The 20,866-nt window shown below is 39.8% G+C and overlaps 1 protein-coding gene across 1 annotated transcript in view; it reads left to right on the top strand.

The window, feature by feature from the left end:
- The window catches only part of rims4 (regulating synaptic membrane exocytosis 4), a 50,781-nt gene that overhangs the window by 17,850 nt on the left and 12,065 nt on the right, over positions 1 to 20,866 (top strand). Inside the window, exon 2 of the mRNA XM_022208401.2 lies at positions 11,675 to 11,819. Coding sequence (XP_022064093.1) covers positions 11,675 to 11,819 — 145 coding nt within the window. The remainder of the gene's footprint in view (positions 1 to 11,674; positions 11,820 to 20,866) is intronic.

The following is a 20,866-nucleotide window of genomic DNA, read 5'->3' as shown; positions in this document are numbered from 1 at the left end:
TCAGATAATTCGCTAAGCTTTTCAGTTTTTCTCACTTGATCCAATTAGCAGCATGACACCAAAATAAGAATGCTTATTAGTATCGATCCTGTACAAACACTGCTGTTTATGACATAATCAAACAAAAGGTGTGCTTGTGAGCCATTGTGCAATTTATTAGATGCTGTCACAGCTTTCAGCACAGGTGAACGCATCGAAATGTGTACGCAAAGACAAAAAATTGTAGCAATTTGTGTAATACAGCATCTCAAATTCACCTCTGTCTTCTACAGATTACATTTACACCACCGTTCAAAAGTTTGGGGTCACCCAGACAATTCCATGTTTTCCATGTAAGCTCACACTTTTATTCCTGTGCTAACATAATTGCACAAAGGTTTTCTAATCATCAATGTGCTGTTGAAAGGCTAATTGATGATTAGAGCCCGGACTTTTGAACAGTAGTGTATCTCTGTGCCAGATGTAGCAAGGAGAGATGAAATCTTACTCTAGCAGACACACAAGCATATTATGTATCAAAAAATGCATTTACATAAGCAGCTAAAATGTAACATCAAGTGATTCAATTTGAATTTCATTAAATAGGCCTTCTTTGGAATATGACACATTTTAACATCGTGGCCACCCAAATAATCTAAACTAAAGGTAGAAAACATTCTGATTTTCAATATCAAACATTTTATTTATTCACTCCTATTTTACTGAAGTTTTCACAGAGAGCACCTCAAGTTGACTTTACTTTCCTGCTGTATTACTTTGGAATAAACTACTCATTTATGACTTCTTTGGCTCCTACCACACAGTGGAAGAAAACTATTTGGTTTATGGGGTTTCTGTCTCACAATGAAGATAAATATCAGCTGTGTAATTCTCTGGGAAACAGTTTATCAGTTTGCTGTATTGCTTCGGCAACACAGTACTTAATGTTTGGAGGAGCACAAATATGTCATCGTTCTTTTTTCCTCTCTTTTATAACCACTCTTCCCTGATGCTGTCAACCTCTCTTTTAACTCTCTGTCTTTAATCTGTCTCCCTCTCACTCTGTCTTGTTCTTTTTCATTTGGGCTCCTACTTTTCTTTTATGCCTTGCCGTCTTTGACAGATTATTTTTCCACGGGTTCCTCCCTCTCTTTCTTCTTCTCTGCGTCTTCTTCTCTTTGTCTTCCCATCAGTGTATCACCACCCTTTCGCCAAATCTATCTGAGTTAGTTCTTCTAACACAATAAAACACACCATACATCAGGACACAGTCTTCCGGTATGCTTAAATCAGAGCACTAAGAAAACACCAATTTGTATGGAAATGATATGCACTGGAGAAACTTAAGCTTGCGTGAGTAAATAATGTATAAATATCCTGATGTCAGTGTCCTCATATTCTCCCTGCTGCCACCACACTGAACATTTCCCAAAGGAGGCCTCAGGGATGGAAAGAGATGGCTGATTGAGGCTCAGCCAATGTACTTACAGCGCTACAAAGTCATGGCAGGCTCACAAGTTGTGGTTTCATTTTGATTTTTACCCTCTGAGTGTATAGCTGACCTATCACAGACTGACTTAACCACTGTGGTAAACATGTGTCATCGTATTAAGTCTCTGGCACCACATTCTTATCAGTCTTTATCTTGATTTAAGTAATGCAGATCCATAGTCTGCAACATGGATCAATGGACAGGCCCGTACATCAACATCTGTTAGGCAAATTATCTTGGAATGGCCAAGTCAAGAAGTATGACTTTGTGCTAATTTTTTTTGTCTTGAAAGAGTGGACCAAAATGTGAAATAGGAAGAAAGGAAGGAACTTATAGAGATCAGACTTGAAGTCGTGGAGAGCACTGGAGGTTAAGGCAAAGTTGGCAGAGTGATGAATAGCAGCAGAGAGTTAGAAGTTAGGTGAGGAGCTCAGAGAGAAGTGTGGTTGAAAGCCTGACTTGTTAGTTGGCGAGTGGAACAAGTTGGCCGGCACACAAGGAAGTATTCTCGGAAACAGAGAGAACAGCAACATAGAACTAAACTAGAACTGAGAGCTGGCCTGAGAGCTACCAGAATAGAGTGGTGGAGCGGTGGAGAAGCCAGGGTTTGATAGACTGCAGGAGTTGGTAGCCAAAAGATGTACAAAAACAAACCAACACAAGGAGAAAGACACTAGCAGCATGACGAGACCCCTGACTCAGTGTCGACCCCCTAACGTCATCCTCATCATCAACCACTACTTTCAAACCAATGTTTTGATTTACAAAGAACAAAAATAATGACAATCTCATCAATGTTCCCAATGTACTTTGTTTTCCCGGCCACTGAAGTTTCCATGCTAGCTCGCTAAACAGACGAATGTGGTGGACAGCTGGAAACATTGCAAAATCTGTTGGGTAAAAAATACAGATACAGCAATTCTAAAGTTAGGTTTAATGTTCTTTGACCATTTTCACTTCAACTGGGCACTTTTGGTTTCCATCCACAAGCTTCTGGTTGTATCTTTAACCACTCCTCTTGAAAGATTTAGTGCAATTTAGCTAAATTTGTTGTCTTTTTGACACAGATTTGATTCTTAAGCGTAGTCCACAGGTTCATGATGGGGTGTAAGTCAGGATTTGTCTAAAACCTTAATTATAGCCCGATTCAGACCATTTCTTTACCATTTTTGATTTTTGACTTTTCATTTTCATTGACAACATCTAATTGTGTCCAACACCCAATTTTCTGGCTGATGATTTTAGGTCTTCTTCAAGTATGCAAAGGTAATTATCCTTCTTCATTAGACCTTGTACGATGTGTAAACCACCAGTTCCCCTGGCAGAAAAACAGTCCCAGAGCATAATAATACTACCTCCATGCTTTACAGAAGGTATAGTGTTTTTGGGGTAAAAGGGCTCACCTTGTCTCCTCCAAACAGATTTCTGGTCATTGTGGACTACAGCTGTATGTTTTGTTTAGCCCTGCTCATGACAGCTGTGGTCAGTTTTAAGAATACATTCAAGCCAGAGCTTTTCCCCTGTAGTAGAATGATAGCCAGACCATTATGTACTACAGAACAGTTTAGCAAAGCCAGACTAGAGCAAGTTTGACAATGAATGGCCCTTTGTGGCCACCTGACCGGGTTGGATCATTTCTAAAATGGCAACGCTTATGTAGATCTCCCAGTCAGCAGTGGTGAGCATCACCCAATAGAGATCTTGGGAGGGAAAAACTACAAACAAATGGTTGGGGGATGTAGCAGTCAATAGACAAGTTTAATCCATCAGGCCCAACTTATGCAAACAGAGAAAAGATTGAAGCAGTAAAACATTGATTGATGCCAGAAGCTTGGTTCATAAGAGAGTTTGAGAAGTTTCAGCTTAATTTATTTCAGCTTCATGCATAAAGCAGCTCGTAAACTTTACTATCTTTGCGAGTCCATTAATCTTAATGTGTCCCTAAGCAAGGCATTCAAACCCCGGCTTGTCCTGGCAAACCATATATGACGGACTGCACTCGGTACAGATGCTCCCAGGTGTTCAAAAATAGCATAGTGCACTCAGCAAAAACTCGTCATTTCGAGAAAGGTTAAAAAATGCTTATCTACCAATTAAGTAATTAGCTCTGTCTTCCGGCCTGCAATGTTCTTGCTTTGCCCATCGCCTGTGATGCCAAGGGGTTTCAAAAAGCAGCTTCCTATTCATCTCCAGCCTTAGTCATCACTCGTCATCGTCTTTAGCACCTCCACCGGGAAAGTCATTTTTTAAGTAAATGCAACTCTTTCAGTGCCTCCCAGGATCCTCTCTCTCTGACAAGCACCTCATGCCAGATTGTCTCTTTCTGTAATGAATAGGCTGACGGTGACAGAGCAGTTTCACTCACTGGATATTGCAGTACATCCATTTTATTTTTATTTAACCGCTTATTCATCCACAGACGATTCAGATGTGCAGCATCGCCTGTCCCTTTTGCCAGACCTTGTTGCTTTACACAGCAGGAGGATAGAGGAAATATTTGACGATACAAGGACTGACACGATGACAGATAAATAACGCTCAAAGCTCGTCTGCAGAGCTGGTAGATAAAAGCAGAAAAATGCGAGCTAAGTCCCTATAATGTGCTCGGTTCTACTTAAGAAGAAGAAATTCTACAAAGTATTCCAATAAGTATTTTTAGATGTCTACTTCTTCTACCAAGGAGTGGGAGTGAGAAATTAGGCCAAGCTGAGGCCAGAGGAGGAGATGCACCCCGACTGTCTTCATTAGCTTTTGTGTGGATGTAGAGGAGGGAGGGTGAATGAAGGGATACGTCGCAAGCGCTCAGCACTGCACGAGGAAGCAAGCACAGCCTCAGATGTGAGCACAGTCAAGAGTTTTCAAACTTTTTAAAGGTTTTCTCAGGGGAAAAAAAAGCTTCCTGACGAGAGAGCAGGGAGCTTGTATGATGCTACAGTTCACCGTATAGACTGACAGGGCTTGGAGTTGCTCGATTCCTGCTATGAAACACCCCCACTGTGCTGGAAAGTATTTGCGATGCTGTCAAGAGAGTTGGACAAAAACCTGCACTGAATGTTGGTTGGAGTCGCTGTTGCAGCATCTCAATCTGCTTGTTTTCCTCAACACATGAAGTTCAGTTGTATGTTATTTTCCCTCTTTTTCCTGTCTTTAGTCGGTCTGTCTCAGGTAACTGACAGACTGTGAACCAGTCTCTGCAGAATTATGTTTCTGTACAACTAAACTGCATTCTCAACTATCCAAAGTCATTTAAATCAATCCACTGGACTTTAAGAAAGTTCCTTGAAGACGTTTCACCCCTCTCATCCAAGAGAGACTCTTGGATGACTTGGATGAGAGGTGATAACCATGACCTGGATGAATGAGAACCTACACAGACATTCTCAACTATGTTTTTGATTGTAACTTATTTTCTGCTGGGATGCATTTGTGCCTGAGGATTGGCATTTTATTGCCCTAAAGTTACTCCTTTTCGTCCAACAAATCATATATTAGATTTGATGGGACTCAAAACCCAGAAAATGGAGGAAAAACTTCAAATATCTTGTAAAAGAGTCATATTCTAACCCAAACCATGATAATTTCCACCATAGTTTTGGTGCCTAAACCTAACTTTTGGCTAGACTTTGTGGCTCTTTCAAACTGGAGGACTTTGCTACAGCATCATAGGTGAGAAAATATGTCCATCTCATGTTTCTTTTAAGACGAGGACGGAGTTTAGTGGCACAGGAATGTAATTTTGTGGAGACAGGGTTGACAGGGTAATGTGACTAAGGCGTGACTCATGAATTGACTGATTCAAATGTAGCCAAGACGCAACATGGATCAGAAGAGTCAAAGGTTTCCTGCCATTTTTATGAAGTGTCTTACTGTTTAATCACAGTCTCTTATATCTGCCAAAAGCTTTTGTGGCTTTTTACATGGAAAGTTTAGAAGTCACAAAAATCAGGGACCCTGCACAATCTAATAAAAGTAAACTTAACAAAGTCTCTATGTTTAAAAAGCTTCCACCACTTTCCCATCAAGGCTCACTGCTTTGTTGCTTGAACTGTTTCAGTTAGTTTTAAAAGCCACATTAGATCCACGCATCAAATAAAAACAACTCAAACCTTAACAAATGTTTATGCAGTCACATTTTTAGACACTTAGCAAGAGTTACATTCTCTTGTGGACACAGATGGCATGACTGAAACTGGATTTCTGTTGAAGCCTTTTGAGAAATTAGGCCACAAGGTATGACCTACCTTGTCTAACAGTCTCCGTGTGTGTCTGTCTGTCTGTCTGTCTGTCGGTGTGTTGGCCAGATAAGTTGGTTGAATGGGGAGCGGCTATTTTTGTATCTGTTCTGCTTTCATTAATATCTCTCTGCTGGGAGACAAACTAATGAGTCCTGGCTCTCTGATTGCTACATCACAACTTCTGTGCGTCACTTCAGACACTTTTTGTGCTACATCACAGTGGGTGCTCTACATCACACGCTGTGAACTACATTCACCACGAAGGCAGGAGGCTATTTTAGATTGGAGTGAGATTTCACTTAAATGCTTTTTTCTTTCTTTTCTGGAGGCACAGTGCAGAGAGGAGAACAGATAGGGAGAGATGCCCTTGCTGATATTTAAATACATTTGACATTTAGGATTTTAGAAAAAAAATTGTGTTCACCTTTCAACATCATCTGAAAAATCTTATATCCGGTGGGAGTGATGCCCCAAAATATGAATTTAAGCCTTTGTGAAAACATAGATATGGTTTTTTTTGCAGATGTTTGACTACTTTTTAACCTTCAAGAGGACACAGTATCATGGCTTGGACCGGAGCTGTGGCTGTGGTGAATGAAAGGGGATAAAATTCAGTCGACGGAGAGGCTAGAGGAAAACTTTGCAGTGAGCAACCAGATTTCACATGACTGCACCAGACTTAAGACCTAAAACATCTGGAAACAAATAAACAACAACAGCTGGTCACAGAGGGGAAAGTGGTCTGATTTGGCTTTCCAAGCAGATGCTGGCTGACCAACATCTGTCTCCTTATGCTCCTAAACATTTGTGTTTCAGGGTCATTACCTGCAGTTGGTGTTCACTGTGAAAGCATTACTTCATCTCAACCAGTTTTCAAAGGGACTCATGCATTTATAATTAAAAGCTACAATGACTAAAATCAAAGTATGAATGAATGAATAGCCCGGGATCTTTCTGCATGGAGTTTGCATGTTCTCCCTGTGCATGCGTGGGTTTTCTGCAGGCACTCCGGCTTCCTCCCACAGTCCAAAAATATGCTGAGGTTAATTGATTACTCTAAATTGCCCGTAGGTCTGAATGTGAGTGTGATTGTATGTCTGTATATGTAGCCCTGCGACTGACTGGTGACCTGTCCAGGGTGTCCCCTGCCTTCGCCCGAGTCAGCTGGGATAGGCTCCAGCACCCCCCGCGACCCTAGTGAGGATAAAGAGGTGTATAGAGAATGGATGGACACGGGATTAACACTATCTGAAGGCCTAATCAACAGTTTTTTTCATTTGAATATGTGAACACAGAACAGCATTAACATTAAAACTACCTGCCTAACACTGTATACATCCCTTTGTGTCCCTAAAACACCTCTGACCCATTGAGGTATGGACCCTCCCTGGATCTGTCTTGTTTGCTCTATCGGACTGTGAGTATCTGGAGGCCGAGTCAACACGTTTCAGGTTACAGGTTTCTCAAACCATTCCGAAACAATATTTGCAGTGGTGCAGGGAGCACTATTCTGCTGTTAGAGATCACTACCTCTGGGGAATTTAATGAAGACGAGTTGACGGTGTGCAGAGATGTTTACTTACATGTCAGAGTGACATCTAAATGCATACCAGGTCTCAGCACTTGCTAGCACTACATTGCCCAGAGCATTACACTGCCTCCCGGGAAAATCAAGAACGGGTGTTCGTGGTTTGAAGCCACTGTAAGGTAGTTGTCAAAGTAATATCCACATGAATGTCAGGACCCAGAACCAGCAGAACCATGGCCAAAGCATCACACTGCTTCTGCCGGATCACATTCTTGCTATGCTGCATTCTGCTGTCATCTTTTATCAGACCAGGCCACCTTCTTCTATGGCTCCATGGCCCAGTTGTAAGGCATACCTACCCATTCTATACATCTTCCGTTGGAGGCAGGGGTTAGTTTGGGCACTCTGGCTGGTCTTGTGGTATCAGGCACCAGCAGGTCCTGCAAGTTGTGAGGCTGAGTCTCTGCATCCAGATCTAGAGTATTTGGAGACTAAGTCAATACCCTAAACTCTATGCAGTCCTATATGTAGCAAGCTGCAATGTTTGTTCTGACACCTTTCAGCCAGTCAGAACTGAGTCTTGGATGAGAGGTGAAACATCTTCAAAAACCTAAAAGAGAAAAACAACATGGAGGAACAACTAATAAGCACGGTTTTCGCTTTGTGTTTTATTGTCTTTTTGAAACAGCAACTCGACAATGGCGTACTACTTCTGTTGCGTCACTTGATAAGGAGAAGATAGAATACCGGAGAAGGGAGGTGCCAGTAAGGTCGCAGAACGTGTACGTCGCTACGTTATTGCTACGTGAGGAGCCAAGCATGCGCAGTATGACTGGAATTAACTAAAGCGGAGTTAACTGTATACATGAATAGAATGTACACAGGAATTAGTTTATTCGGAATTAACATTGGAATAAACCAGGTAATTAATTCGTAATTAAGTTTATTCGGAATTAACTTTTTAATTTGGAAGTAAGTGTTTACAAGGAGATTTTAAAGCGGAATGAACTTTAATTCTGAATTAAAGAGGAATTAAAGGTCTCGTGTAAATGTGGCCAATGAGCTTATTGCTGGTTCACCGGCTGTCTTTCTTTGGACTGCTTCTGCTAGCTACTATCCACTGCATACCCGAAACACCATCTCATCGATGTTCTGATCGAGTTATTCACCCATCACAATCTGGCCCATCTGTCACTTCAATCCTCACGCTGCCCATTTTTCCTGCTTCCAACACATCAGCTTCAAAAACTGACTGCTCACTCGCTACCTATTATATTTCACTCCTTGATATGTGTAAATGTAACAAGACAATCAATGTGATTCACTTCACAGGTCAATGATTTTAATGTTGTGGCTGATTGGTGCATAACTGGAGTTATATGATAATCCATAGCAGTGGACTGAACATTTCTTTGTCCTCTGAGGTCTATGAGTGCAAGAAGGAAATCTCCGCTGGCAATAAGAGTTTTTGGTACAAGGTGGCATGTATGAGTCATACAGTCGATTCTATCTCTAAGACACGATTTCTCCCAAGTGAGGGAGAAAAGAGGGCGAGGCAGACTGCTCTGATGTGGGGTAAAAGACAGAGGAAATGCCATCAGACAGTGGGAGCCGAAAAAAAAAACCCATCAAGACAGAAAGAAAATTATGAAGTATGAAAGTAGGTCCACTGCAGTGTGAATCCAGTTTGAACAGGTGTGTAACTGTTGACTATCCGCAACCTGTAATCCTGCAGGTCAGCCATCCGTAATGAGAATGAATGATGTTGGATTCGTCCTGATATCTGATTTGCACCAAATCTCAGTGTAATCTGTCTACTAAACTGCGTCCAGATAAATTGTGCAGTTTTACAACTTACTGAGTGGGAAAACAACTAATTCTAGACGTGACTGCAACTTAACCCCTTAAACTTGAAGTTATACTTCGAAATTTCCACCTGAACAAACGCACAGCAGCTGCAGATTGAAGTAAGGTTAAAAAAGGGACGCGTCTGTCATCGGTGACTCATATCAGGGTCTGAGCTGGGTGGCATGAAATTGCAAATGTCCCCTGCAAGGACCTGTCTGCCACAACTATTTTATATGTCTGTATCAATCCACAACTGTCCTCTGGAGGCAGAGCTAAAAGCAGAAGTAGAAGAGGCCAGGCGGAGGGGAAGTGGTGCGCAAAAAAAGAGCATCGGATACATCACAAACACTCGAAAACCTCCCTCGCCGGCTAAATTACAGTCAGTTGGACCTTTGCAGTGGCCTGTACTGACAGCGGTGTTAATGTGTGACAGCGCTTCTGTGGACCAACACATCAGATCATATGGAACCAGTCAGGAAGCAGAAGCAGTAACCCAAATCTGCCAACGTCCTGTCCCACGTGAACGCGGTAGAAATAGCACCATTCTAGGTCGCTCTTTAATAACTGCAGAACTAACTTCATACAGTAGCTCTGTGCTCGTGTGTGTGTGTGTGTGTGTGTGTGTGTGTGTGTGTGTGTGTGTGTGTGTGTGGATGCACTCAGCTTCCTAGAACATTTCCTTTTAGCCATTTCAGTGTATTTTATTTGATTGATTTTGCCCTTTATCCACTCATTTCATCGGTTTTATTCAATCAGAAAAAAAAAGACAAGCACTCTAAGCTCGCTTATGAAAATTACTAGCATTACAATTTCACAGAAAAACGCCGTCACATGGGCTTGGTTCTGCTTTTGTGTGTGCTTGCCTTTGTGTGTGTTCCTGTGGGTGCCCTCACTGTTAAAAGGAAAACATCTTTCCTGTCCTGTCCTAAAAACAAGGGCAACGACCTCCTGCTCGAGCACTTCATTAAAAACTTCACCGCCATCAACACGCAACCACAAATACACACACACACACACACACACACACACACACACACACACACACACACACACACACACACACACACACACACACACACACACACACACACACACACACACACACACGCTCAGGACACCTTGAAGCCAGAGATAGGTCCCATAAAGTGCGCCGTGCATCGATTTTGTGGTCTGTTTTGCAACAAGATGTATGTCCCTGCTCTAAGGAGGAATCGAGTGCTTTTGTCCTTGGCCTTGTTAAAGTGATTTCTCATCTCGGTGCTCGTCCTTCTCCTGACACTGATGGGGTCACAGCGGGACAAACACGTAAACAGCTGAGAAGAAATGGTGCAGATGCAAAATAAAGGTCCTCTTCTTTTCTTTTTTTTTTTTGATGTTTCCAGGCAAAAAGCAAAAGGACATTTTAGTTGAATTTCTGCAACTGAAACTACAACAAAATCATATTCTAAAAATGTCAATCACAAACCAACGTCTATCATTTTAGAGTTTAATTCTGGACATGTGTCAAACACAGCATGTTGTTTTTGTCTTCACACTATCTTTGTGCAAGCAGTGCCCTGTCATGTGAGGCATAATAAGGTACATTTGGCGTTTTGCGTTTGTGCTTTTATGTAGATTTACCACAAAAATAATGTCTATGAACATGTGTAACAACACTGCTATTGCTGTTTGTGCAGTACTGATCCAGGAAAGGCATTTTGCAGATGCAGGAAAAGAGATCTCTATCTTAAAATTTCTTTAATGTAAAAAGAAAGAGATATTTTTGTTACATTTTCACAAGAAAAATTAAAGAAATTCTGCAAAAAAAGTAGAAAAGGTCTTATAGCAATCAAAAGCAAACTTATTTGCACCCACTTGTACAGATATAGAAGACGAGATCCTTTTTCTCTTGCACGCTATTAAGAAATAATATGGATAATTGTTCAATTTTGGTGATAAAATTAACTTAGCAAACTTAGCTAATCTACACTAAAAAGGTCAAACAAAATGTGCAAAGAAAGAAAATCATTTAACTAAAATGCAAACTGTGCTTATTATATAGCTTACTTTCAGACTATTGTAAGAGACTTGCAGAACAAGCAGAATTTTTACTGTTTTTCTGCATATCTGGTGGCATCCTAGCCCTGTGACAGACTGGCGACCTGTCCAGGGTGTCCCCTGCCTTCACCCGAGTCAGCTGGGATAGACTCCAGCACCGCCCAAGACCCTAGTGAGGATAAAGCGGTGTATAGAGAATGGATGGATGGATGGATGGATGGTGGCATCCTCAGCACTAAGTGACCCGTCTGAGAACAGTGTTTTGTTGTAGCAGTGTCTTTTAACATGTTGGGACAGAACATATTGGTTGAATGTGGTTTGTGCTTTTGGCTTTAAAGGTTTGTTTTGTGTTTTTATGCGGATTTACTGCAAACATGTCAATAAATATCTGTAACTGAGCTAAACTGGCTAACAGTAGCAGTAAAAACAGTACATATCCAGGCACCCAGACAACTATGATCAATAAAAAGCTCGTCCAACACTTTCCAAATCTTTCGCAGGCTCTGTGCTGGGTTCAGTTGAATTCAGGATCTATTTGTGTGTGTTTTCCTGCAGTGGATACAGATGGCAGGAAGCTGAAGGGAGGCATCCAGAGGAGCACGGAGACGGGTTTGGCTGTGGAGATGCCCAGTCGGACCGTTCGCCAGGCCAGCCACGAGTCCATAGAGGACAGCATGAACAGCTACGGCTCAGAGGGGAAGTGAGTACCAAACCCTGCTCCAGTTTAACACAAACACTGTTTGGCCCCAATTCCAAATCAAGTAGTTAATCACATTCTGGGCAAAGTTTTGCAAAACTCCTGAATACATTCTGCTTATGAATGCCAGTCTAAGCAGGGTATTGTTTCGATACTTATGTAAATGCAAAGGAAAAAAAAAACCTACAAAATAGACCACAGAAAAACAGCCACACAGACAAATATCACCATAAATATCATCATGATATCATATACCAGTTATAGGCTTGTCTTATTGACCTACACTACCATTCCAAAGTTTGAGGTCACCCAAGCGATTTTATGTCTTCCATGAAAACTCACACTTTTATTCATGTGCTAACATACCCGCACAAGGCTTTTCTAACCATCAGTTAGCCTTTCAACACCATTAGCTAACACAATGTAGCATTAGAACACAGGAGTGATGGTTGCTGAATGTTCCTCTGTACCCCTATGGAGATATTCCATTAAAAATCAGCTGTTTCCAGCTGGAATAGTCATTTACCACATTAGCAATGTCTAGAGTGTATTTCTGATTCATTTAATGTTATCTTCTTAAAATAAAGATTTTCTCATGAAAATAAGGACATTTCTAAGCGACTCCATACTTTTGAATAGTAGTGTATCTCTCTTCCCTTAGCTATTCTTTATTTTACACCCTCTTTGAATTTGTGACTGGTTTTTAATGTAATACCTACATAGGGGTATATAGATATTACGTTAAAAATCTGCCATTTCCAGCTAGAATAGTCATTTACCACATTAATAATGTCTAGACTGGATTTCTGATTCATTTAATATTATCTCCATTGGGGAAAAAAAGCTTTTCTTTCAAAAACATAGATATTTCTAAGTAACCCCAAACTTTTGAGTGGTAGTGTAGGTTGCCATGGCAAATATATATAACATATTATAGATAAACAATGTTTCTGTCTCCAATTTAACAAAATCAGTTTTGTGCTAACAAGGTCTAGTATGTCAGACATTGTGAAACAATTTAGTTAAATAGTTCAAAATGGGCTGCACAGTGGTGTGGTGGTTAGCATTGTTGCCTTGCAGTTAGAAGATCCCCGGTTTGCGTCCCTGCCTTCCTGGGATCTTTCTGCATGGAGTTTGCATGTTCTCCCTGTGCATGCATGGGTTTTCTCCGGGTACTCCAGCTTCTTCCCACAGCCTGAAAACATGCTGAGGTTAATCGGTAGTTCTAAATTGTCCGTAGTTGTGAATGTGAGCATGATTGTTTGTCTCTATATGTAGCCATGTGACAGACTGATGTCCTGGGTATCCTCTGCCTTCACTCTAAGTATTAACTATTAGTATAAGTATTAAGCGATGTACAGACGATTGATGGATGGATGTTTAAAACGTTTAAAACTTGTGGTAATGAATTCCTATTCACATCAACTGCAGGATGAATTTAGTATAGGAAACAAGTGGCAGTGTTTCATTTTTTATGTGTAATATCCTGAACTGCAGCAATCCATGTCTGGTACAAACAGTTCTTGGGCTTTTCTCCACTCATCTTCCGTCATATCCATCCCGGATCCTCCTGCCAGGCATCTCTTAGTTTGCCCAATGTGATTGTGTAGTCTATCTGTGCCAGTGCATCACGAACTTCAGCTATAGCTTCTTTAAAGCTCTGTTTAAAGCAGGGTTTTTGAATGCAATGCATCCGCTTGTTGGGATGGAATGTGGATTTTTAAAATGGTTTCAGCATGAACGTTTACCTGCTTCTTTGCAGCAAATTTAAAGTGATAATTGACTTTTTGAATAAATCTTTGATGCATAGCATTAGACTATTTATGCTTTTGGACTACAAAATCACCACAGACTTGATTTAAATACCAAAGGGCAACCTTAGCAAGGAAGCAAATTCAGTTTGTCTCATAACAGAAGCGACAGGAGTGATATTTGGAGAGTTGCTTGGCATTAGTGGAGGTTAACACACTAGCTTTCCTTTTCATTTCCACGTCATTTTCTACCTTAAATACCTCATGTTAGTGTTTCTATCATCCATCTAACAGCAAGGTTTTTTTTTAATGCAGAGAGAGAGAGAACATACAGTCAGTGGAAAAGCACCTATGACATCAGCAATAATAGTGTAGTACTACTGAACACTCGCACACGGACACATGCAGATCAGTGCCAACCTGGCTACCAGCTCCAATTCCAACAGTTACGTAATGAGACACTGCAGACAGACAGACTGATGTGGGCTGGGAGGGTTTAAAGAGGAACAGAGGGGAGGGAGGAAAACAAGCAGAGATAGAGCCTGGGAGAGAGGGGATGATTGCATCACTGAGTGTGTTTGCATGCATATTAATTTTCCATTTATATTTGGAATATGCAGATATTTTGTTTATGAACTGCTGCAGGAAAACATGGGTTAGTTTGCATTGAATACGGAAGAAAGAGAAAGACAGCTGGAATATGATGACGATAGCTTATTTATTTTGTATAGCAGCAACACCACGTGCTTTTTTATGTTAGAGAGGTTCCATGCAAAGTCTACATACACTATCGTTCAAAAGTTTGGGGTCACTTAGAAATGTCCTGATTTTTGAAAGAAAAACTATTTTATTCAATGAAGATAACATTAAATTAATCAGAAATCCAGTCTAGACATTGTTGACGGCTGATTTTTAATGGAATATCTCCATAGGGGTACAGAGGAACATTTCCAGCAACCATCACTCCTGTGTTCTAATGCTACATTGTGTTAGCTAATGGTGTTGAAAGACTAATTGTCTGGGTGACGCCAATTCTATTAAAAATCTGCCATTTTCAGCTAGAATAGTCATTTGCCACAATAACAATGTCTAGACTGTATTTCTGATTCATTTAATGTTATCTTCACTGAAAAAAAACTGCTTTTCTTTAAAAAACAAGGACATTTCTAAGTGACTCCAAATGTTTGAATGGTAGTGTATACAGCTGTGTACGCCACATCTGGACTGAGGTCTTAATCGGAACGAGGCTCATTTTTAGAATATCAATGCACATGTAAACAAACTAAAGAAAAATTAATAAGGAGGCATCAGAGGCACAGATATTTAAAAACTAGGAACAAGAAAGGATTGGAAAAAAGAAACTTATTTAAACCCTCCAGTATTTACTCCTCTCACCTTTTAAGATGCAGATTTTTTTGTTTTGTTTAGTCATTGCGTCGCTGTCTTTTAACATCTATATGATACTAATTTAAAAATGCAAATGTGCTTTGAAGCAAACCTAATGCCTTCTGGCTTCTAAGCATTGCTAATTAATAACACATCTGTTTATTTCTAAGTGTGCTGCCAGGATGTTGGATTCTACAGCACCCTCTACAAGCAATAAAAGTTGAGTTGTGGTTGTATTCAAACAATCACATCATAATGTAATGTTCAGGAAGGACTGTGGTCTTGGGTAAATATGATTTTTGTTGCCTCAGATGCACACCACAGGGACAGGACATGAATTCAGGTTGCAGACAGTGAATATAAAGATGGATGACATGAAAACAACTAGTTCACCCTGGTGATGCCGATGCTACAAGAACCAAACTAAAAATCCATACATCTACGCAGACTTCAGTTCAATGTCTTGCATTTATTCAACAAATGTGTTTCTAAGTGATGCTTTAAAAAGGACTAAACTGTATTTCACTATGATTGACAGCTGCAAGGGACTGTTTCTTTCCTTAACCATGTGATTTATTGTTGTCTTTCAGCCCACTACATGAGTTGTTGTGCAGTACACTGCACTAGCTGAGGGATCTGGGGGGATACTTGCAGCTGTTTTGGTACATTACCTTTGAGTTTTGAAGGTTATTCTAATTAGCAAGATAATTAATCATAGCTAGCAAGCTAACAGCATCCACAGACCATGGGTAAAAGTAGCTGATATGTGACCAGCTAGATAAAAAAAGAAAGAATTACTTAATTATGCCAAAAAATTTAAAAATAAAAAGCTAAATATGCAAAACATTTCACAACCGTCCAAGGCAAGATGTCACCCCCCATCTCTGAGATATTTTGGTTTTACTCTTTTACATTGGGAAAGCAGTGTTGGTCAGTCCATTCAGTAGACAGCAGATGCTTCATATTCAAGAAAAATTTCACTTTTCACATAAAAACTCACACTTTTATTCATTTGCTAACATAACTGCACAACTGCACATAACTGTTTTCTAATCATCAATTAGCCTTTCAACACCATTAGCTAACACAATGTAGCATCAGAACACAGGAGTGATGGTTGCTGGAAATGTTCTACTGTACCCCTGTGTAGACATTCCATTAAAAATCAGCCGTTTCCAGCTATAAAAGTCATTTACCACATAAACAATGTCTGGACTGGATTTGTGATTCATTGAATTGTCATATTCATTGAAAAAAAAAAGATTTTCTTTCAAAAATAAGGACATGTCTAAGCAATCTCAAACTTTTGAACAGTAGTGTATCTCTCTCCCCTTTTGTTGTACTTTTTATTTTACATCCTCTTTGAATTTGCCCCAACTGTGCAATATAAAATATAGATTTTGCCAGAAAGACGAGCTAAGTGGTTAAAATCTGTGCATGCTTCCAGCTATGAGCGTCACTCCACGGAGGTTAGCTCCAGTTGAATCATTAAACCGGCTGCGCCACTGCATCACTTAAATCATCAACAGCAAGCTGCTGCTTGTCTTCCTGTCTGTCTCCGTTTCCGTTTTTCTGTCAACTGTTTGGCTCCGGCTGCTGATTGAAAAGCTCTGTGCCTGTGTTTGCACAGCCATGAATAAGCACTTTGTTAGCTAACACCATCCAATCACACTTATGAGCTTATTGATTTATGGTCAGGGCAATTCGGGATCCAACAAACGTGCGTGTGTGTGTGTGTGTGTGTGTGTGTGTGTGTGTGTGTGTGTGTGTGTGTGTGTGTGTGTGTGTGGTGGTGATGGAGCTAAATTACTTTTTTTGTGTTTGTGTAACTGATAGCATTATTACAGTGTGCATCTCACTTTTAAAGAAGGCTCATAGGTATAAGATAATTTAATTAGACAGAGTTTCAAGTTGTAAAATTTAAATTGATTCCCATTTCTCCAACGAACTAACTCTTCACTAAGGCCCTCGATTAGCCTTCTGCTTCATTTGCACTGTGAGGGTTTAAATTCTTTACATTTAGGTTTACATTGATGATAATGGCAGATTTGCAAGCTTCGCAAATGTATATAGCACTGTTTTAAAGCAGCAAATATCTTCAAATTGATCCATTTTAAAATTTAAAAAAGAAAATCAAAAAAAAGTGAAAAGTATTTTCACATCACTGCCCTAAATATTGATAAAATGTTTACTGATGGAGTTAAAAATAAGATATATATAATGTTTATTGGGATTTTTTGTTTGTTTTTTTGTTTCTGACACTTTTATATAATTAAATGTGACCCAGGAACATTTTTCCTGAGAAATGAACCTAAGAGGAGGGTTAAAAGGAAGGGGATGCTACCCAGATTATATCGTCAGGTCCATAAATGTTTGGACACGGACACAATCTTCAGTATTTCAGCTCTGTACACCACCACAATGGATTTGAAATGAAACCAACTGAGCATGTGTTTCACTTCCTGAAGACAAAACTGAGGGGAAAATGCCCTAAGAACAAGCAGGAAGTAGAGCAGCAGTAGAGGCCTTGCAAAGCGTCACCAGGGACCAAACCCAGCATCTGGTGACATCTGTGGGTTCCAGACAACCAAATATTAAAAGTGACAATTTGATTTATGCTTATGTCAGTTTGTCCAGTTACTTTTGGTCCCTTAAAAAAGTGGAGGGCAGATATAAAATGTGTGGTTATTCCTCCACTGTTCACCTAATTTGGATGAAAATAGCCTCTAATTCAAGCTGCAAATCTGCACTGTGACCACACAAAACACATTTGCGACCACAATGTGAGAATTCATACACTAACTACGACAGAATTGTCTGCATGGCGGTGACAGGTGTCTGTGGCAAGTCTGACATGATTGTGATTGAATTGAATTGAACTGATAGTTGCAAGATTTTTTTTTGTTTAAAAAGACAATAAAAGAAACAAATTAGGATAAAATTATGAAATGATGGCATTTATATTCAAATGGTAAAATGTCAAGTTAGGATAGAAACTCATAAAAAAATCCAAAGTAGCCTTTTTTGTGAGATGACACTACACTGTGAGGCCATTATGTTTGTGTTTAGGTTCTCGAAGGACTTAAAATTATACTTAAAAAAGTATCTGGAAACGGGTTTACTTCTTTACTATTTACCCAGATAAGCATCTTTCCCTCAGCTTAGCCCAAACCTCAGGTCAGTCCTCTGAGGTGCACCATATTCTGACACATAATTCAGACTGCAGTTACATTTAACAAAAAATCATGTCTGAGAAAATCATGTATAAACTTAATTATTATGCTGGTTGAGCTTTACCACTCAAAACTGTCTGTAATTTTGTAAAGAGTTTCATATTTTCAAATGAATATAGAAAAAACACATTTTTTAGTGGAAAAGGTGCACTTTCAATGCCTAAAGTCTCTATATTCATGAAAAATAATCTCCAGTCTACATTTCAATGGTATAACAAACATGTTAATAGATGGACTAATGGGAAAAGGACAGGATACAACTCTCTTTGTGCTGTTTATGGTTAAGGAGCAGCACTGTTTATGTACTGCAGTTGGTGAGTTCTTGTATTAGACTACATTCAAAACAAAAATGAGCAAAAAAGAAATTTAGCTGATTTTTATTTTACCTCTAGAGGCCTCCTATAACAAATCATACAGACAAGACATATTTTTTCAGTTTCATTGCTTTACTTAATAAAAATCAACTAAAATGCAGGACTTATCCTCACCTTCGCTGATTTATATTTCCATAATTATAAACTTTTTATCTTCATCCATCAGGATGAACAATCTTTTCGTTCTGAGTTATGGTTCATCACAAAATAATCATAAAAACTGAGCTGCATGAGATCTTAAACCTGTATAATATATCCAGCATGTCCTCTGACTACGGCATGCAGTTTACATTGAGCGTCATATTTCTGTGAAACAGCAGCGTAATCCTCCGATGTGCCCTGCACACTAACATTATAATCTAAAGCTCAGGATTTTATCACCCAGTAATACCCACTCGGCTAATGTTGCCTGACTTATTGCATGTCAGCGCTCGATGCGTGTGCACATGCACACACACGCATCGCACAAAAAGCTTTTACCTCATTAGAATGTCTCCAACATGTTGATTTATTTATTACACACATCATAATGTTCTCATTCCTATACATCTGTGCATTAATATCTGCTGACATCTGCATGAATGCACTAATCTAAGATAAGTGATGTGTTCATCATACAGGAGGACCGCCTTATAAATGATTTTGTAGCAACTGATGAGTGTTTTACTGCTCACTCTGGAGTTAATGTTAAATATTTATACACTGCCCGTCCAAAGAAAAGTTGCCACTTGAATTTCACTGAGCAAACAGGTAAGAGCCTTCCATTGGATAATTACTGCAGTGATGAATAATTTCAGCTGCAACAACTTATTTAACCCTAGTTGATGCAGTGAGGAGTTTCTCATTTCTGAAAGAACCATGTTGGAAGACATATCCTGTGGTCATAAAGGATGTTATTGGCCTGCATCAAGCGAACAAAACAACTAAGGAGATTTTTGAAACTACTAAAATCGGGATAAGAATCATCCAACACATTATTAAAACCTGAAGAATAGTGGAGAACCATCATCTTTGAGGATCAAATGTGGTCGGAACAAACTCTTAGATGATTGTAGGAAATCAACAGTAGATATTCACACACTATGCGAAGTGAACTCCAGAGATTGGAACTAAACAGCTGTAGCTCTAAGAAAACCACTGATCAGTGAGACTAATCAGAAAAAGAAAAGGCTTCAGTTTGCTATGGAGCATAAAGATTGGACTCTGGATCAATGGAAGAAGGTCATGTGGTCTGATGAGTCCAGATTTACTCTGTTCCAAAGTGATGGGGGCATCAGGGTAAGAAGAGAAGTGGATGAAGTGATGAACTCATCATGTCTAGTGTCTACCAGCCTGTGGGGGTTAGGGTTATGATCTGGGGTTGGTCAGGTTCACCAACGTTATGTTCCCAAAGAATGAGGTCAGCTGACTACCTAAGTATACTAAAAAATACCAGGTCTTTACATCAGTGGAGTTTTTCTTCCCTGATGGTGTGGACATGTTCCAAGATGATGATGCCAGGATTCATGGGGCTCACATTGAGAATGAATGGATCAGGGATCATGAGACGTCATTTTCACACATGGATTGACCTCCACAGAGTCCAGACCTCAGCCCCATTGTGAATTATTGGGATGTGCTGGAGAAGACTTTGTCCGACTCTCCCGTCATCAATATAAGATCTTGGTAGAAAATCAATGCATCTCTGAACACAAATAAATGCTGTAACATTGCAGAAGCTTATCGAAACGATGTGACGGCAAACGTGTCATTCTCAGAGCTAAAGGCAGTCCAATGAAATATTAGAGTGTGCAACATTTTTTTTGGATGAGAAGTGTACCTTTGATGGAATAATAGTTATTGAATATTTTAAAGGTTTTTTTCCCCTCCATTTCACATTGAAGACAAAGCTGCTGGGTAATTTAGGTTGCAGTTCGTCTGGAAAGGTTTAAAAAATAATACACCTGTTTCCTTAAATGTGCAGCTAAGTAGTCTCATCAGAGCAGGGATGAATAAAGATCAAACACACACTCGGTTATAGCACCTGGCAGTGGGCCACCAAAGCACTCCGAGCTGATTCCTTTGCACACAAACACACAGAAAATAAGGACATACAGGGTCAAACTTCAGACCCAACACTCTGAGTAGTTTTTCAGTTTCAGAGAGCCAATTAGAATTTTGGGAGTTGAACTAAGCCGAAACCAAAGTGATAAATGACTTCCAGTTATCTGTCCTTTTCTTTATTCTTGTGTTTTTTTCTCTCCTTCTTTCACTATCTCCTAACTTCCTCTAGACTGTTTTTGTCTGGAGTCTGTTTCCCTTCTCTT

Source organism: Acanthochromis polyacanthus, chromosome 5, assembly GCF_021347895.1.
Source record: "Acanthochromis polyacanthus isolate Apoly-LR-REF ecotype Palm Island chromosome 5, KAUST_Apoly_ChrSc, whole genome shotgun sequence".
NCBI lineage: Eukaryota > Metazoa > Chordata > Actinopteri > Pomacentridae > Acanthochromis > Acanthochromis polyacanthus.
This window is presented reverse-complemented; position numbering and strand designations above follow the sequence as displayed.